Source organism: Hippocampus bargibanti, linkage group LG05, assembly GCF_051943395.1.
Source record: "Hippocampus bargibanti isolate YZ-2025 linkage group LG05, ASM5194339v1, whole genome shotgun sequence".
Taxonomy (NCBI): domain Eukaryota; kingdom Metazoa; phylum Chordata; class Actinopteri; order Syngnathiformes; family Syngnathidae; genus Hippocampus; species Hippocampus bargibanti.
In genome coordinates this window covers 30,548,160-30,565,716 of record NC_142738.1, presented here as the reverse complement: position 1 = coordinate 30,565,716, position 17,557 = coordinate 30,548,160, and the positions used below count along the sequence as shown (strand labels likewise).

At 45.1% G+C, this 17,557-nt stretch overlaps 1 protein-coding gene across 2 annotated transcripts; it reads left to right on the top strand.

The window, feature by feature from the left end:
- Positions 1-3,941: 3,941 nt before the first annotated feature.
- On the top strand, positions 3,942-16,154 carry LOC148898496 (transmembrane and coiled-coil domain protein 3-like). Of its 2 annotated transcripts, none has more exons than XM_088995672.1 (4): positions 3,942-4,328; positions 11,035-11,963; positions 13,090-13,225; positions 13,290-16,154. In XM_088995672.1, the coding sequence occupies exons 1-4, from the start codon at positions 4,263-4,265 to the stop codon at positions 13,593-13,595; spliced, it is 1,437 nt and encodes a 478-aa protein (XP_088851798.1). In that variant the 5' UTR covers positions 3,942-4,262; the 3' UTR covers positions 13,596-16,154. The 2 variants fall into 2 exon arrangements, with proteins under 2 accessions (XP_088851798.1, XP_088851799.1); XM_088995673.1 differs by lacking the exon at positions 3,942-4,328 and adding an exon at positions 4,369-4,659 and having other exon boundaries at positions 13,290-14,575.
- The last annotated feature ends 1,403 nt before the right edge of the window (positions 16,155-17,557 follow it).

The window sequence follows — 17,557 nt, the reverse complement described above, 5'->3', positions numbered from 1 at the left end:
TTTGTGACTTCCTGACTTGACTTGTGAAAAAGAGGCAATGCCAACGTGCCGCATTCATTCTTTGAGTGTCAGCGCAGATGTTTGTTTCGCGCTTTGACATAAGAGCGGCGTCTCCAACGCCCGATCCGCCATCCCACAAGTTTCCCTTCTATTTTTCTGACTTGTACACGTGTCGATTGCTGATTGAACTTTGTTGGACTGAGTTGAACTTGGTCTTTGTCCAAGATGCGACAAGCACACCAATGGTGGAGCAGCTCCGTCCGACCGTCAGTTTTTTTTTTTTTTTTTTTTTTTTGCCTGGACGGAGTCGCCCCTCAAGCAAACTGGAGTGAAAAGTGCGGCTCCCCTCTTCGACGGGCGCGACCGCCGCCGAAGCCCCGATCAAGTCGGCCCGTTCAAAGCGGCACCGTCGAATGGCGGCGACAAAAAGGCACAAAGGAGGGATGACGCAACGCGCCTCGGCGGATTAGCCCGCCGCGCCGGTGCTGCGTTCCCACGCTCTCGCGCTGTCGCGCCCGAGGAGCCGCTTGCCAAAGCCGGACGACCACAAAAGCTCCATTTAGCCGTCGGACCTTAACAGCTCCATCTTACGTAAGCGTAACAGAACGGAACGGATTGACAGATGACGACGGTTCAAATTCCAATCACGGGACTCTGCACTTTTTTTTTTCAGAATCAGAAACGGAATGCTCCAAGTATGTAGAACACACGAGGAATTCGTCTCCGGTCGAACACGCTTGCACTAGTATCATCATTTTTTTTAAAAATTGCAAAGAGGCACTATACAGTTCTATTTGGGTTATATTGATGGGAATTCCGGCTCTCTTGGCTCCCAAATTAATTTACTACCAAAAAGAATGTAAATTATATGTAAAAAGGAATTTCTCATGTAAAAAAAAAAAGTACAATATATCATTTTTTAAATTTATACTGCTCCCTATTAGGAGTCGGCTCCAGTTGTTCACTTCTAAGAGCCGGTTCGTTTGCAAATGACACATCACTATTAATAATAATAATAATTATTACTGGTTACTGTTTAGAGAGTTAATGGCGACAAGGGGAAGTAGCTGTTGAATAATAATAATAATAATCATGTGAAAAAGTACAATATATCATTTTATATATATATATATATATATGTGTGTGTGTGTATATACAGTAAAGTCTCGTTATATCGATATCAGATATATCGATAGTCCCGGTTATATCGATACTATTTCTATGCACGCACGGAGAAAATTACATGCAAACAGGGTCGGATATATCGATAGTCCCGGTTATATCGATATTTTTTCGGACTCCCTTGAATATCGATATAACGAGACTTTACTGTATATCATTTTATATATATATATATATATATATATATATATATATATATATATGTATATAGATATATATGTATATATATATGTGTATGTATATATATATATGTATACATATATATCTATATAGATATATAGATATATATGTATATATATACATATATATAGATATATATGTGTATATATATAGATATATATAGATATATATAATATATCATACGGTTCCATATTAGGAGTCGGCTCCAGTCGTTCACTTCCAAGAGCCGGCTATAATAGCCGGTTCCTTTGTGAACGACACATCACTATTAATAATACTAATAATAATAATATTAATACATTTCATTTATAAGCGCTTTTCAAAACTCTCAAGGTCACTTTACAGTCACTGGAAAAGTTTTTCTGTGGGTGAGCAGCGGCAGCCACACGCGCTAAGGTGGTGGGCAGGGTGCAGAGGGTCCAGTAGGATTTTCCACAGAATCAGTCGTGCAGTTGCCACGATACCCCCCCCCCCCCCCCCCCCCCGCCCACCCTTTTTTTCTCCAATGTTTAATTTTAGATGGTTAAACACGTTTCGGGTCACGTTGACCCGCCAACGCTTGATGAAGCAAAGGTCCATTTTCATGACACTTCAGGTCGGACCACTTTGGAAATTCAAATTAGTGATGTGTCGTTCGCGAACGAGCCGCTTCTTAGATCTCTGAATTGAACGAAGAGGAGCCGGAAATGGGAGCCGGCTTTTTTTCCCCCTCTATTCCCCGCCCCCAGTCTTCGGTTAAAGCCGAACGTGATTGGTCAAGATCCTTGGTAGAGGCGGGGCGGGAGAATTACAGACACTCGCGGAGTGGTTCGAGTAACAGTTCAATGAAAGACACATTTCGGAGAACTTAGCAGACGAGCTGAGGAGGTTTTTTTTACATGAGTAATTAGTTTTTCAAATCATTTTACATGATTTTGGGGAGTTAATTAATTTCAAGGACAACCGACGCCTCCCAACAAGTTGCGTCCATAATTTGTCAAATGACTTCAAATGACTTCTACTGAGCGCCTTTTGACAAAGATATAGCTCACAACTTGAATTGGTGTTAAGTTTGACCTCGGCAAGCATCTGGTCCTGAAAAAAGAGGAAAGGTAAATGAAAGTGGGTTCAAGTGTCATTTGTAAAAGTAACATGTGGTAATAGCTGTGACGCTTTTATACTGAAAGCGCCTGACCGGATGTGCTCATCCCTCGTGCTCGAAACCTTCTAAATCTCGTTTACCCACACAACTTGTGGATTGTGTCCACAAGCTACCGGTTATGTCGATTTACAGGGCTAAAAAATGAAAGGAACACAACGTGGACGACATGGACTTGGTCGGCCCACTTGACGTTGGTCAAAACGGGGCCAATTCTCCCCCAAATACCGCACGCAAATACAAGTGTGCGCCATCATGCCGCTCAGTGACGGCAACTTCCGGTCACGTGCCGCAGTCGGTTGAAGTTTGTTTCAATACTTTTTTTGGGTAGAAATGAGGCGATGATGGAGCTGTTTACACTGACACACACACGCAGAGAATAAAAATAATAACATGGACAAATGCTTGTTGTTTTTTCTTTTCGACACCCCTCACGATCGACTGGGGAGTTGGGACCAGTTCGCGATTCACCGGTCGTTCCGGCTCGACCTGCTGACGGGAAACCATCCTTCCTTCCTTCTTTCCTCGGGCGAAATGGGGACATATGGGAAGAACTCAACGTTCCAAGCTTGTCGTGATGTGTCGTTCGCGAACGAGCTGGTTTTGAGAGCCGGATCTCTGAAGTGAACGAAGGAGCCGAAATGGGAGCAGACTTTTTTCCCCTCTATTCCCCGCACCCAGTCTTTGGTTAAAGCCGCACGTCATTGGTCAAGATCCGTGGTAGAGGCGGGGTGGGAGAATTACAGACATACGCAGCAGTGTCAAGGGGCAGGGGTTAGAAAAACAATTCCATGAAAGACGCATTTCTGAGAACTTACAAGAGGAGCTGGGGGGATAGTGCAGGACGCATGTTACTTCCGGGTAGCTATCCAATCAGCTGGGTAGCTATCTATTAGCGACTGTATATAGTAGCTAGCGAGCTAGCTTTCTATCTGTTTGAGTTACTTTGGGGTTGAGTGAACGCTGGCGCGAATGGCTGCCGCTACCCACGCACGCAAAAAATTCCAGTGACTGTAAAGTGTCCTTGGGAGTTTTGAAAGGCGCTTAGAAATGACATGGATTATTAATATTATTATTATTTGCGCAGGTCAGTGTAGACAGGTACAGTTGACAAATGTTAGCACATTATGCTGTTATTATTCAATTATCATATTTTTACTAGTTGGTATTATATCATTATTAATATGTAAATTAGTGACAGCTGATCATCAGAGCAGAGTAACCAGTGAAAGCTAAAGTTAATGGATGCTCTCTGTTTGCATATACTGTATATAAAGGCATATAAATAAAAGTATTTGATATAATGTATTTTTTACCGAAGTAATTTGATTTTTACATAATTTTACATGATTTCTGGTAGTTAATTTAAGCAACAAAAAAAAAACCGAGGAGCCATTTAGGAGTCAAAAGAGCCAGATATTATTAGTGAGCCGCTCCAAAAGAACCGGCTCTCTAACAGGAGCCGGAATTCCCATCACTCCAAGCTTGACTCACGACAAACACTCGAGTCAATTGTGCTTTAAGAGTTAATGGCGGCGGGGAGGTGAGGCGAGGGGTCCTCATAGAGGCGGGTTTGTTTCGCGCTGTAGAAGAGAGTCGAGTTCGAATGCTCCGTCGACCAACTCGTCGACGCGCGAACAAACGCGGAGGGAGAAAGTCGGGACGCCGGCGGACCAACATGTCGCTCGACTCGCTCCTCTTTGTGAAGTTGTCTTCGTTGGACCGTTGACGAGGGACGGCGGAAGGGGTGGGGGCGACCACCATGCCCAGCGCCAGCGTGTCCGTACGAAGTTTGTCCGAAGTGGAGAAACGCCTCGGGAGCCGGCCGGTGAGTGGCGCTCTCTTCGGCCTCGGTTTCGTTCGAAAGGGACATCGCGAAGCGGGGGGAAGGCTTGCCACCGGCGGGCGGGACTCGCTCAACTTTTGGGCGTCGAGGCGCTCGACGTTTCGAGGCGACGGGGGGTGACGAGGACAACTTTCAAGTCTTTCTTGTCGCCCGACGTGACGTCCATTGGAGTTGGCTCACAAAGGAAGCCGACGGACGGCGAACCGGAGCGCCGCCCGTCGGTTCGCCGTCCGTCGGCTTCGTCGTCACCAGATTCGGAGTCGTTCGACGGCGAGCGGCGATGACGGAGGAAAACTGCGTCGAAGACTTTTGGGTGAACGTCGACGTCTGTCAAGTTTTGTCATGTCAACAATCCTGAGCATTCGGACGCGCGACCGCTCGATTTGGGTCTACTTGTTTGTGTACGATGTGATTGGGATTATATGCACGTTTTTTCGGGCGTCCAAATTATGGATTCAATCTCCCAAAAAGTACTTTGCGAATACTCATCATGGTAGCAATATGACAAAAGCGGTTGTAAACATCCCTACTTCAAAAAGACAATTAGCATACACAGTTAAATACAGTAGTACAAATAATATTGAATCATTTCGTCCCTGATCCACTGCTGAAAACGACGCTTTGATCCTCTCTTTCATCTCGGGTACAGAAAGTGCTGAAGAATGAATTACTCTCTGTGTCTTTGTTGTCAAATTATTCGTTTTTTTTAACTTTATGTTACTTCCGGGTTGAGTGAACTAATGACTAATATAGTATACGAATAATAGTGACGAATAGGGAAAAGAAGAATGAAGGCTAATCTAATCCAAATACAACAGTTTTGACCAATATTATACATTATAATTCAGTCATATACGTAATTGTTCAGAATTGGTTTCCTCAAAATATTTATTCTCTGGTGTTTTCTACTATCTTTTTGACTAAAGCAGTCATCCATTTCCTGTATCACACTTAACACGGACAACTATCATATTATAATAGTTGTCCGTGTTAAGCGCTTTGTTACAGCTTTAGCTGTTAAAGCACTATATATTGCTAGCTAGCTAGCTATTTGCAATCTAGCTGGCTAGCTAGCTATCTAGCGAGGTATCTATTAGCTGTATAGCTAGCTATCTATTTGGTAGCTGGCTAACTTTCTGTCTATTTGAGTTACTTCCGGGTTGAGTGAATGCTGGCGCGTGTGGCGGCCGCTGCTCACCCGCAGAAAAAAAATATCCTGTGACTGTAAAGTGTCCTTGGGAATTTTGAAAGGCGCTTATAAATGAAATAATGATGATGATGATTATTATTATTATCTGCGTTTGCTTCTCAAATGAAGCCTCTGACGATAATAATAATAATAATAATAATAATAATAATAATAATAATAATAATAATAATAATAATACATTTGATTTCAAAGTGCCTTTCAAAACTCTCAAGGTCACTTTACAGTCATGTGATTAGTTTTTCTGTGGGTGAGCAGCGGCGGTCATACGCGCCAGCGTATACTCAACCCGGAAGTAACTCAAAAAGATAGAAAGCTAGCTAATAAATGGATAGATTTGATAGCTAACTCGCTAGCTAGCTGATAGATATAGATTTGACAGCTAGCTACAAAGCTAGTTATATTGGTAATAATAATACATCTGATTTCTAAGCGCCTTTCAAAACTGTCGAGGTCAGTTTACAGTCACAGGATAAATTTTTCTGTGGGTGAGCAGCGGCAGCCATACGCGCCAGCGTTCACTCAACCCGGAAGTAACTCAAATAGATGGAAAGCTAGCTAGCTATTCCATAGCTAATAGATGGCCAATAGATAGCCAGTAGATAGATAGTCAGCCAACTAGACCGCTAATAGATAACTAACAGATGGCAAATCAGAAAGCTAGCTAGCTAATAGCTAGATAATCATACTACTACTAATCATAATAAAAATAATACATTGTATTTATGAGCGCCTTTCAAAACTGAAGAACATAGCTATTAATAGATAGCTGTATATATATAGCTATATATAAATAGCCAGTTAGATAGCTATATCGCTAATAGATATCTAGCAAGGTAGCCGGCTCGATCATCACAAGCGGACGAATATTGCATCAGCGTGTCTGAACTAGGAAAAAATTGTTTGGGGAAATTTTGAAAACTTTTCAAAAGTGACGCTTGACTGCAACTTTGTTCTTTTTTTTGTCTGTCAACTCAAACAAAGCTTAGCCCCAAATGCGGAATGCGGCCTTTGCCTCAGCGCCACTCGTGATGTTGGTTGTTACTTCCCCAAAAGGAAGATCCGGCCGGGCCTGTCGGCAACCTCTGGCGTGAGCCTCCCTCGTGCTGGCCTTCGTCACCTATTTCCCACCCCGAGCTAAAAGTCTCAAAAGAAAACTAAATAGAAGCGTTGAGGCCCCCCTCTGCGCCATTTTGGCCCCTTCCCGTCTGGCGGCGGGCGACCAGCGGCCGCGGGGAATATTAATCATAATAATAATCCGTTTCATTTATAAGCGCCTTTCACAACTCTCAAGGTCACTTTACAGTCACAAGATAAGTTTCTCTGCGGGTGAGCAGCGGCAGCCACATGCGCCAGCGTTCACTCAACCCGGAAGTGACTCAAATAGATAGAAAGCGAGCTCGCTAGCTAACATATCTAATAGATAGCTAATAGATGGCCAATAGATAGATAGTCAGCCAACTAGATCTCTAGACCGCTAATAGATAGCAAATCACAGTCACTGGATCAATTTTTCTCTGGTTGAGCAGCGGCAGCCACACGCGCCAGTGTTCACACAACTCGGAAGTAACTCAAATAGATAGAAAGCTAGCTCGCCAGCTAATAGAAAGCTAATAGATAGCTAATAGAAGTCCAATAGATAGCCAATAGCTAGTCAGGCAACTCGACCGCTAATAGCTAGCTAATACATAGCTAATAGATAACTAATAGATAGCAAATCACAGTCACAGGATCAGTTTTTCTACGATTGAGTAGCGGCAGCCACACGCGCCAGCGTTCACTCAACCCGGAAGTAACTCAAATAGATAGGAAGCTAGCTAGCTAGCTAATAGATATCTAATAGATTCCTAATAGATGTCTAATAGATGGCCAATAGATAGTCAGCCAGCTAGACCGCTAATAGATAGCTATTAGATAACCAACAGATAGCAAATCAGTCATGGGATCAGTTTTTCTACGGTTGAGCAGCGGCAGCCACACACGCCAGCATTCACTCAACCCGGAAGTAACTCAAATAGATAGAAAGCTAGCTAGCTAATATATATCTAATAGATAGCCAATAGATAGATAGTCAGACAACTAGACCGCTAATAGCTAGCTAATAGATAACTAATAGATAGCTAGGTAGGTAGCTTGATAGCTAGCTCGACTGTCATAATTTATGATGTCACCCTGGCAACCCTAACCATGAATTGTTTTCAAAGTTTACTCGTCAATGGATGGTAGCAATGGTCGACTTAGCGTACTGGGATAGCTTAGTCACACAAACGCACACCTGCCCGACCGTCATTTTCTTCGGTGTCTTCTTCGGCTGAACGCTAGCCTGTCGTGGGGTCTTTTTCTCTCCCATAATAGCAAAAGTACTCCACTTGATAACAAACCACCTCTGCACTCAAAGGGGCTGTGGAAAACTAGTTGGGGGCCATGGCGGCCCGTCCTGGGATGAGATGAGGGGGGGGCCGACCGACCCCAGGAGTTCTTTGCGCTGCTGCGGGACGGGGGTCCTGGGGCTGTCCCCCAATTGTGAAATGCGTCGCATTGCCGATGTGGGTCAAAGGTCAAAGGTACTTGGCGCATATTTGCAAAGCGGCCCGGTTTTGGATCCGCATCCGGGTCGGTTCCGGACCTCTCTGCTCTGCTTTGGGATAGAAAAAGCCACGCGGGGCAACTTGTTTGCCACCTTCTGCCGATGTTCCGGCAACTCGGCTCGCCGGTGCCGATCTTTGGCCCATTTTGTTTCATTCAGATGAATGAATGAATGAATGAATGATTTCTTTATATTTATTTTTATATATTTATTTATTCATTCAGATGAATTAATAATTTATATGTATTTATTATTAATTTTCTTTATCATTTCTATTTCAGCTGAATGAAGTATTTATGTATTCATTTATTTTTATTTATTAATTCAGATGAATGAATTATTCATATGTATTTGTTAATTTCTTTCTTTATTTTTATTTATTGATTCATTCCGATGAATGAGTTATTTATTTATATTTATTCATTTATTTTTTTTATTTTCATTCAAATTAATGTAGTGTTTTTTATTGATTCATTTATTTTTATTTATTTATCATAAAGCTGAATGAATGATTTAAAAAAAATATGCTGTGACTGTAAAGTGACCTTGAGAGTTTTGAAAGGCGCTTAGAAATGAAATTTATTATTATTATTATTATTACTTGAAGCGAGGCGATGCGGCTTCAGCTTGCTCCTTCCCGGCGCCAAATTTGGGTTTGGTGAGGGCGTGCCCAAGAGCGATTTGGCCCGCCAATCCCCCAAATTTACCGCAACGAACCGGAAGGGAGCCGGTTGGGAGCCATACGGGAGCCGGATGGGAGCCATACGGGAGCCGGATGGGAGCCCTTCCACGTCTATCTCCATTAGTGATTGGAAATCCGGGTCTTTTCAGAGAGACGGTTCTTTTGGCTCGGCTCACTAAAAAGATCCGGCAATTTTGGCTCCCAAATGGCTCCTCAGTTTCTTTTGTTTCTTAAATTAATGACCAAAAATGATGTAAAAATGAATTACTCGTGTAAAAAAGACACAGTATCAAATATTTTTATTTCTATGGCCTGATTTATATGTGCACAGAAAGCATCCACTCACTTTGACTTTCCCCGTGGTTACTCTGGTCTGATGATCAGCTGTCACTAATTTGCTTTTCATATTAATAATGCTGTCACACCAACTCGTAAAAAAATTGATAATAATTGAATAATAATCACAGCATAATGTGCTAACATTTGTCCAGTGTAGCTGTCTCCACTGCTCAAATGGCTCCAAAACAGTGCACCCTCCTCTACCACGGATCTTGACCAATGACGTGTGGCTTTAACCGAAGACTGGGGGCGGGAAATAGAGGGGGGAAAAAAAGTCGGCTCCCATTTCTGGCTCCTTGTTGGGAGCCGGCTCTCTCCGTTCACTACAGAAATCCGGCTCTAAGAACCGACTCGTTCGCGAACGACACATCACTAGTCTCCATGTTTTGCGCTTCCAATTGTTTGTGTTTACTCACCGACTTGAAGCGGCCAAACTGGTTGCGAGAAAAGAATCGCGTTTGGCGCACCGCTGCGTTAGCTTTGTTGTCGTCATAGCGGCGGGCGTGCAGATCCTCGTTGATCCGTTTGAGTCGGAGAAGGAGGTGCGAGCGTGCCCGGGGGATTTCGGCCTTTGGCCCCGTCCCGGGCGCCGCCTTGTCCTTGCGCAACAGTGGGCCCTTTCTCAAGAAAAAGGCCCGCTTTGTCGCCCTCCGCCGCTAAGCCGCCTCACGCGGCCTGACGTCGGCGAAACGCGCCGCCGCTCCCCGGCGGAGGCCAACCCGCCTGCGGGCTTTGGCTTCCTTTCGGTCCAACCTGTTTGCTCACAGCAGGAGGCCGCCGGCTTCGCTTACACAAGGCCTTTCCAAAAGTCGCCCGTCGTTTGCTTTTGTCTGCCCTATTTAATTATTATTATTCCTAATAATAATAATCCATTTCATTTCTAAGCGCCTTTCAAAACTCTCAAGCTCACTTTACAGTCACAGGATCAGTCTTACTGTGGGTGAGCAGCGGCAGCCACATGCGCCAGCGTTCACTCAACCCTGAATAACTCAAATAGATAGAAAGCTAGCTAATATATAGCGAATAGCTAGCCAGATAGATAGCTAGCTAGACAGCTAATATATAGCCAGCAGACAGATAATATATAGCAAATAGATAGCTAGCTAGCCAGATAATAATAATACATTTCATTTCTAAGTGCCTTTCAAAACTCTCAAGGTCACTTTACAGTCACAGGATTAGTTTTTCTGTGGGTGAGCAGCGGTAGCCACATGCAGTAGCCACATGCGCCAGCGTTCACTCAACCCGGAATAACTCAAATAGATAGAAAGTAAGCTAGTTAGCTTATGGATAACTAATAGCTAGCTAGCTAGTTGGATATCTAATAGGTAGCAAATCACTAGCCAGGTAGCCAGTCAGCCAGTCAGATAGCTAGCTCGGAAGCCAGCTAGATAGCTAGCTAGACAGCCAGATAGCTAACCAGAAAGCTCAAGTGAGCAACATGGTGTCAAGTGCCTATTTTTACAAATCCACGAATCATTTTTGTGACTCCATTTTATTTCCAAGCGCCTTTCAAACCCCTCAAGGACACTTTACAGTCACAGATAAAACCTTTCTTTCGACGGGTGAGCAGCGGCAGCCATTCGCGCCAGCAATTTGGGGCAGCCATTCGCGCCAGCGTTCACTCAACCCAGAAGTAACAAACTCACATTCAGTGATACCTTGGCTTACAAACTTAATTGATTCCCAGAAAGTGCGTGTAAGGTGAAAAGTGTGTATTCCAAACATTAATTTCCCATAGGAAACCATTAAAATGAGAATAATCCGTTCCCAGGTCCCCATAAAACAATTTTCAACGCACATACGGTGATGGCATCAAGCGCGGGCAGGGGTGTCCATCCCAAGACCAATCAATCTCTTCATGACGTTGCAGGACCGGGGCGCCGAGGACGCCTTTGCGGGCCTTCCGGCGACCATGCGGCGAGGTTCCTCCGAGAACCGCCTAGACCTGGACCCAGACGACGGCGCGGCCTCCTGGTCGCCGCCCTTGGAGTTTTGGCGCGGCCGCTCCTGCTTGGACAACCTCCAGCAGAAGATCCTGAAAGTGACGGAGCAGCTGAAGATCGAGCAGGCGGCGCGGGACGACAACGTGGCCGAGTACCTCAAGCTGGTGAACGGCGCCGACAAGCAGCAGGTGGGCCGCATCAAGCAGGTGTTTGAGAAGAAGAACCAGAAGTCTGCGCACAACATGGCCCAAATGCAGAAGAAGCTGGAGCAATACCAGCGCAGGATGAAGGACGGCGAGCTCCCGCAAGCCGCCCCGCCGCCTAAGGCGCCCGGCGCCAAGCACAGCACCATCCCCAGGGAGTCCCGCCGCGAGCTGCTGAGGGACGTGACGGGCAGCGGCCGCCACCCCACCATGGACAAGATCAAGACCATCGGGCCCGGCGTTTCCCTCTCACCTCCCTTCTTCTTCAGCAAGCCCAGAGAATTCGCCAACCTGATCAGGAACAGGTTCGGCAGCGCCGACAACATCGACCACGTGAAGCCCCCCGCCGAAGCGGCCCCTGCGCGGCCCGACGAGGCGCCCGACGTCCCCCCGAGCGGTGCCGCCTCGCTGGCTGCCAGGAACCCCAGCGACGACGAATGCTCCTCGGGCAGCGCCTCCAACTCGCTGGACAGTAACGGGCCGGGGCAGCCGGCGGAGGCCGACGTCCACGACGCGCTGGCGACTGGCCTGGCCGAGGCCCGGCTCATCAAGGAGGCGCAGAGTCAGCTGGAGGAGGACATGGCGCTGGTCAAGGCCCAGTTTACCAGGGAGCTCGGCGTCATCAGCCAAACGCTACAGGAGGAGCGATACAGGTCGGTGGTAGCCAGTTCAATAGAAATACGGGTCGGTGGTACCCAGCTAAATAGAAATACGGGTCAGTGGTACCCAGTTAAATAGAAATGGTACCCAGTTCAATAGAAATACAGGTCGATGGTACCCAGTTCAATAGAAATACAGGTCGATGGTACCCAGTTAAATAGAAATACAGGTTGGTGGTACCCAGTTCAATAGAAATACAGTTTGGTGGTACCCAGTTAAACAGAAATGGTACCCAGTTAAATAGAAATACAGGTTGGTGGTACCCGGTTCAATACAAATACAGGTCGATGGTACCCAGTTAAATAGAAATACAGGTTGGTGGTACCCAGTTCAATAGAAATACAGTTTGGTGGTACCCAGTTAAACAGAAATGGTACCCAGTTAAATAGAAATACAGGTTGGTGGTACCCGGTTCAATACAAATACAGGTCGATGGTACCCAGTTAAATAGAAATACAGGTTGGTGGTACCTAGTTCAATAGAAATACGGGTCGGTGGTACCCAGTTCAATAGAAATGGTACCCAGTTCAATAGAAATACAGGTCGGTGGTAGCCATTTAAATAGAAATACGGGGTTGGTCGTACCCAGTTAAATAAAAATACAGTTTGGTGGTACCCAGTTAAACAGAAATACGGGTCGGTGGTACCCAGTTAAATAGAAATACAGGTCGATGGTACCCAGTTAAATAGAAATACAGGTTGGTGGTACCCAGTTCAATCGAAATACAGGTCGGTGGTAGCCATTTAAATAGAAATACGGGGTTGGTCGTACCCAGTTAAATAAAAATACAGTTTGGTGGTACCCAGTTAAACAGAAATACGGGTCGGTGGTACCCAGTTCAATAGAAATGGTACCCAGTTCAATAGAAATACAGGTTGATGGTAGCCATTTAAATAGAAATACGGGGTCGGTGGTACCCAGTTCAATAGAAATACGGGTCAGTGGTAGACAGTTCAATAGAAATATAGTTTGGTGGTCGCCAGTTCAATAGAAATACAATGATGAAAGTAGGCGGGACCTCTGAAGACACGTCTCGCTATAGTCGCGATGGGCGTCGGCGCGGCGGTCGCCGCCATGAAGCCACCCGGATGTGAAAGGGGCACGCGCTGCCATTTCAGGTACACGCGTCTGGAGGACCAACTGAACGACCTGACGGAGCTTCACCAGCACCAGATGACGGACCTCAAGCAAGAACTGGCCAGCGTGGAGGAGCGGGTGGCCTACCAGGCCCAAGAGAGAGCTCGCGACATTCAGGTAGCTCCCCGAACGCCGGCCGGACTTTCCGAAGCTTTAGCGTCCTGACGCGTGGCACCCCCAGGAAGCTCTGGAGTCGTGCCAGACGCGGGTGACCAAGCTGGAGTTCCAGCAGCAGCAGCAGCAGCAGACGGCCCAGCTGGAGAGCGGCGAGGCCCGCGTCCTGCTGGGCCGCAGCATCAACATCATGCTGGCCCTGATCACCGTGGTCCTGGTGTGCGTCTCCACCGCCGCCAAGTTCGCCGCGCCGCTGGTGAAGAGCCGCCGGCGCCTCGCCGCCACCCTGCTGGCCGTCTGCTGCCTCGCCGTCTTCTGGAGGAACCGCGAGCGCCTGCACTTTGCCCTCGACCGCCTGCTGGCGCCGCCGTAGCCGCCGTCCGTCGCGGTTCCCGTCTTCCCGAGCGTTCCATTCGAGCCTCTCCGTCGGTGCTCCCAAACTCCCTTCCGGAGGAGTGGCGCAAAGAAAAGAAAATGGCGTCCCCCATGACCGTTGACTCCCCCTTGAAGTCTTGAGGTCAAGCGTAAATATGGCCGCCGGCAAAGAGTGGTTGCTTTTCTCAACACTTGAAATGTACGCCGACTGGACAAAACATGAGGTACGCACAAGTTACTCCGCCTCGGCGACGGTCACGCCTGGAAAACGGCAGCGAACCTGCAAACGCGCCATCCAAAATGGCGGCCAATGGCCTTCTTTTCACATGATTGGCTCGTTCCCAAAATTCCCACTCTGAAAGGCCACAAATGTTGTCGTTATTGCGGCCGCGATGACGTTAGCTCGCTCGCGACGACTCGCGTGCTATCCGGCACGCAAACCCAACGCGAGCGCGGTTCGCGACCGAGGCCAATTGGAGAAAGTGGGAGTTCCCCAGGGATCAATCTCGGGGCACCCGAAAATGTGAAGCCAGCCCTCTTTGGCCTTATTGTCGGCGCAAAAGCTATTTTGGACACGTTAGCTTTTGCACGCCGGTCGCTACTTGATCAAGTGTCATTTCTCTCATTGTTAAATTTGCACATATTTAAAAATTAAAAGAAATGAAATGGACCAAAATGATATCAGAACCCTTGTGAGGTTCACGCTTGGAATCCTGGCTCTGCCTCGTTTTGAAAGCTTCCTTCCCCCTATTATTATTACGGTCTCTATTAGCTAGCTAGCTAGCTAACTAGCTTTGTATCTATTTGAGTTACTTCCGGGTTGAGAGAACACTGGCGCGTGTGGCTGCCGCTGCTCACCCACGGAAAAATATATTTTGCGACTGTAAAGTCACCTTGAGAGTTTTGAAAGACGCTTATAAATTAAATACATTATTATTATTATTATTATTATTATTATTATTATTATTATTATTATTATTTAAAAAAATGGGGAAGGAGGATGTGTCACATTCCAGAAGGAATTTGAGGAAAAAAGTTTGTGTGCACAGGTGGCAAAATTTGTTTATGTCACAGATGTGACTACGTGAGCATTAACCTCTGCTGCTAGCGAGCTGGCTATATATTTGCTATCTCTTAGCTATCTAGCTAGCTATTTATTAGTTATATATTAGCTAGCTAACTTTCTATTTGAGTTATTCCTGCTTGAGTGGCGCAATGGCTGCCACTGCTCACCCACAGAAAAACTGATCCTGTGACTGTAAAGTGACCTTGAGAGTTTTGAAAGGCACTTAGAAATGAAATGGATTATTATTATTATTATCAGGGTATGCAGCTGTTCATCTAGCTATCTAGCTAGCTACTTAGCTAGCTATTTACTATCTTAGTAGCTAGCTTTCTATTTGCTATCTTTCTAGCTGTCTATATATTAGCTATCTAGCTAGGTTTTAGCTAGCTAGCTATTAGCTATCTATCTGGCTAGCTAGCTACTTAGCTAGCTATTTACTATCTTAGTAGCTAGCTTTCTATTTGCTATCTTTCTAGCTGGCTATATATTAGCTATCTAGCTAGGTATTAGCTATCTGGCTGCTATTTAGCTGGCTATCTACAGTATTAGCTATGTATTAGCTAGCTTTCTATCTATTTGAGTTACTTATTACAGTGGATTATTATTATTATTATTATTATTATTATTAAAAGCAATCCCATTTTGTACCCAAGTAGAAATAGACGCCTTTTGTTTTTCATTGGAGCCCCCATGCCGTCATCAGGATGACCGCCAGAGGGCGCCAACGCCGCAAGAATGAAGCACAAATGGGGCTCGGGCCTGGCAATAAATAAAAAAAAAACACACTTTGCCAAACACGCAGTCGACTTCCTGTTTTGCTCGATGGTAATATCAAAATGGAACGTGTGTTTTCTTGAAATAACAATGGCGTCATTCTTGTTCGTTGTCGTTTCTAGTCGACGCCGCGGAGGGGAATGATTGGAACCGCCGATGACAATATTTTGGACTTTGCGTAAATTAGTCTTCCGGGTTAAGGTTCAAGTTTCTATTGCCCCGCCCACAAAGCGATTAATCAGTCCGCGGGTCAAATCAATCCAATTCTAAATGGATGAGGATTTGGTTGTATTAAGTTCTTCCTGTCTAATTTAAAACTCTGTAAGATTGGAATCTGTTTTAAATTGGATGAGGATTTGTTGGCAACAAATGGCATCCCTTTGAGTTCACATTTTTGGTTTGAAAACGAAGAGTTCTACAGGTGAGGCGGCTTTGCTTAAAAAAAAAAACAACCAATGGAGCACTATCGCTTTCAGAGTAACGCGAGATGTAAAACAACGCGGGAACTAGAATGCGAATGAGACTTGGACCAGGAAGTGAATCGAGCTGAAAATGCCCGCCAGCTGTACCGACTTTTTGTCCCACCTGAAGCAACCCCCAATCGCCGTTGGAGCCCTGCCGACATTCAGGTCATTGATTACTCTTCTACGTTCAAGCATGTTGGCTCTTATATTTGGACGAATGATTCATTATTTGGAGAGAACATGTAAATATGTTTTTTTTAAAAAAAAAACAATGTTTAACTTCGGAACTGTTTATCTGTTGATTAGAAGGGAGTGCGTCCTCTCAACACGTTGGGTTGGCCTAATGATGATAATGATTATTATTATGAATTATTATTGTATTATTGTTATTATTATTCCGACTATTATTATTAGTCTTCTGCACTTTGAACTCATTGACTGTCAGCCGATGTGCAAAAATGTGCCAGGGTTTTTGTCATTGTCACTCCAATTACAGGACCCACAGAATATTAACTTTTGGGATGACATAAACATTCAATGCAGCGTTAGAAATCGTAGACTCTTCTTTCATCAGAAAAAAAGAGTTAATTCCTAAATGATATGGGTCTGGAGTTATATAAGCATGAAATGAGGGTGGATGTCCAAAATCCAATGCAAACCATCCATATTGGTTTTAACAACAGCTGAAGTTGGAATAAAACACTAAAATCGAAAAAAAGGGGGGCGGGGGGGGAATTGCTGCCCCCTTGCCAGAGGTCTGACCAGCGCTTGATCGGCACCCCTGCAAGAAAAATAAAATCAGGAATGGCACTCGACGTCACACTTTTCAATTCCTGAATAAATTCGGCACTGGCAGCAAATGAGTGAATTTAGCTGACAGGTGTCAGTTAGGTCTTGTTCTTTTTTATAATAATAATAATAATAATCGATTTCATTTCTAAGTGCCTTTCAAAACTCTCAAGGTCACTTTTCAGTCACAATACCAGCTTTTCTGTGGGTGAGCAGCGGCAGCCACACGCACCAGTGTTCACTGTACTCAGAAGTAACACAGCAGTAAAGTTATGAATACAAAATAATAAATGCATCCATAAATAAATACATGAATGAATGAATAAATAAATAAACAGATATTTTTTAAGATTATTAATAAAATATTTATTGTATGCAATTTTACCAAAAAAACTAAATTGTTGTTTTAGTTGCGTCAAATATATAGCTTGCTAGCTAGCTTGGATGGATAGATAGATAGATAGATAGATAGATACGGCAGCAGTTGCTTCTTTCAAAGTCAAAAAGTTTTTAGCTAAAATGGAATGCGGTGAGCTGAAAAACGGCCATTGCTAAGACAACGGCCCAATTCCCACCGGCAAGCGCTGGCCAAGATGTTTGCAATCGCTGCCTTGCTTGCTTGCTTGCTTGCTTGCTTGCGTCACAATCGGCAGAAATAGGAGACTGAAAGAAAAAAACGAAATCTGAAGCTGGGAGACTGCGTGAGAACGAGAGGAGGAGAGGGAGCTAGCCACCAGTGGTGTGTCATTCGCGAACGAGCCGGATCTCTGAAATGAACGAAGAGAGACGGTTCCTAACAAGGAGCCGGAAATGGGAGCTGACTTTTTTTTCCTCCTGATTTTCAGCCATGTTCAATTGTGGATGACA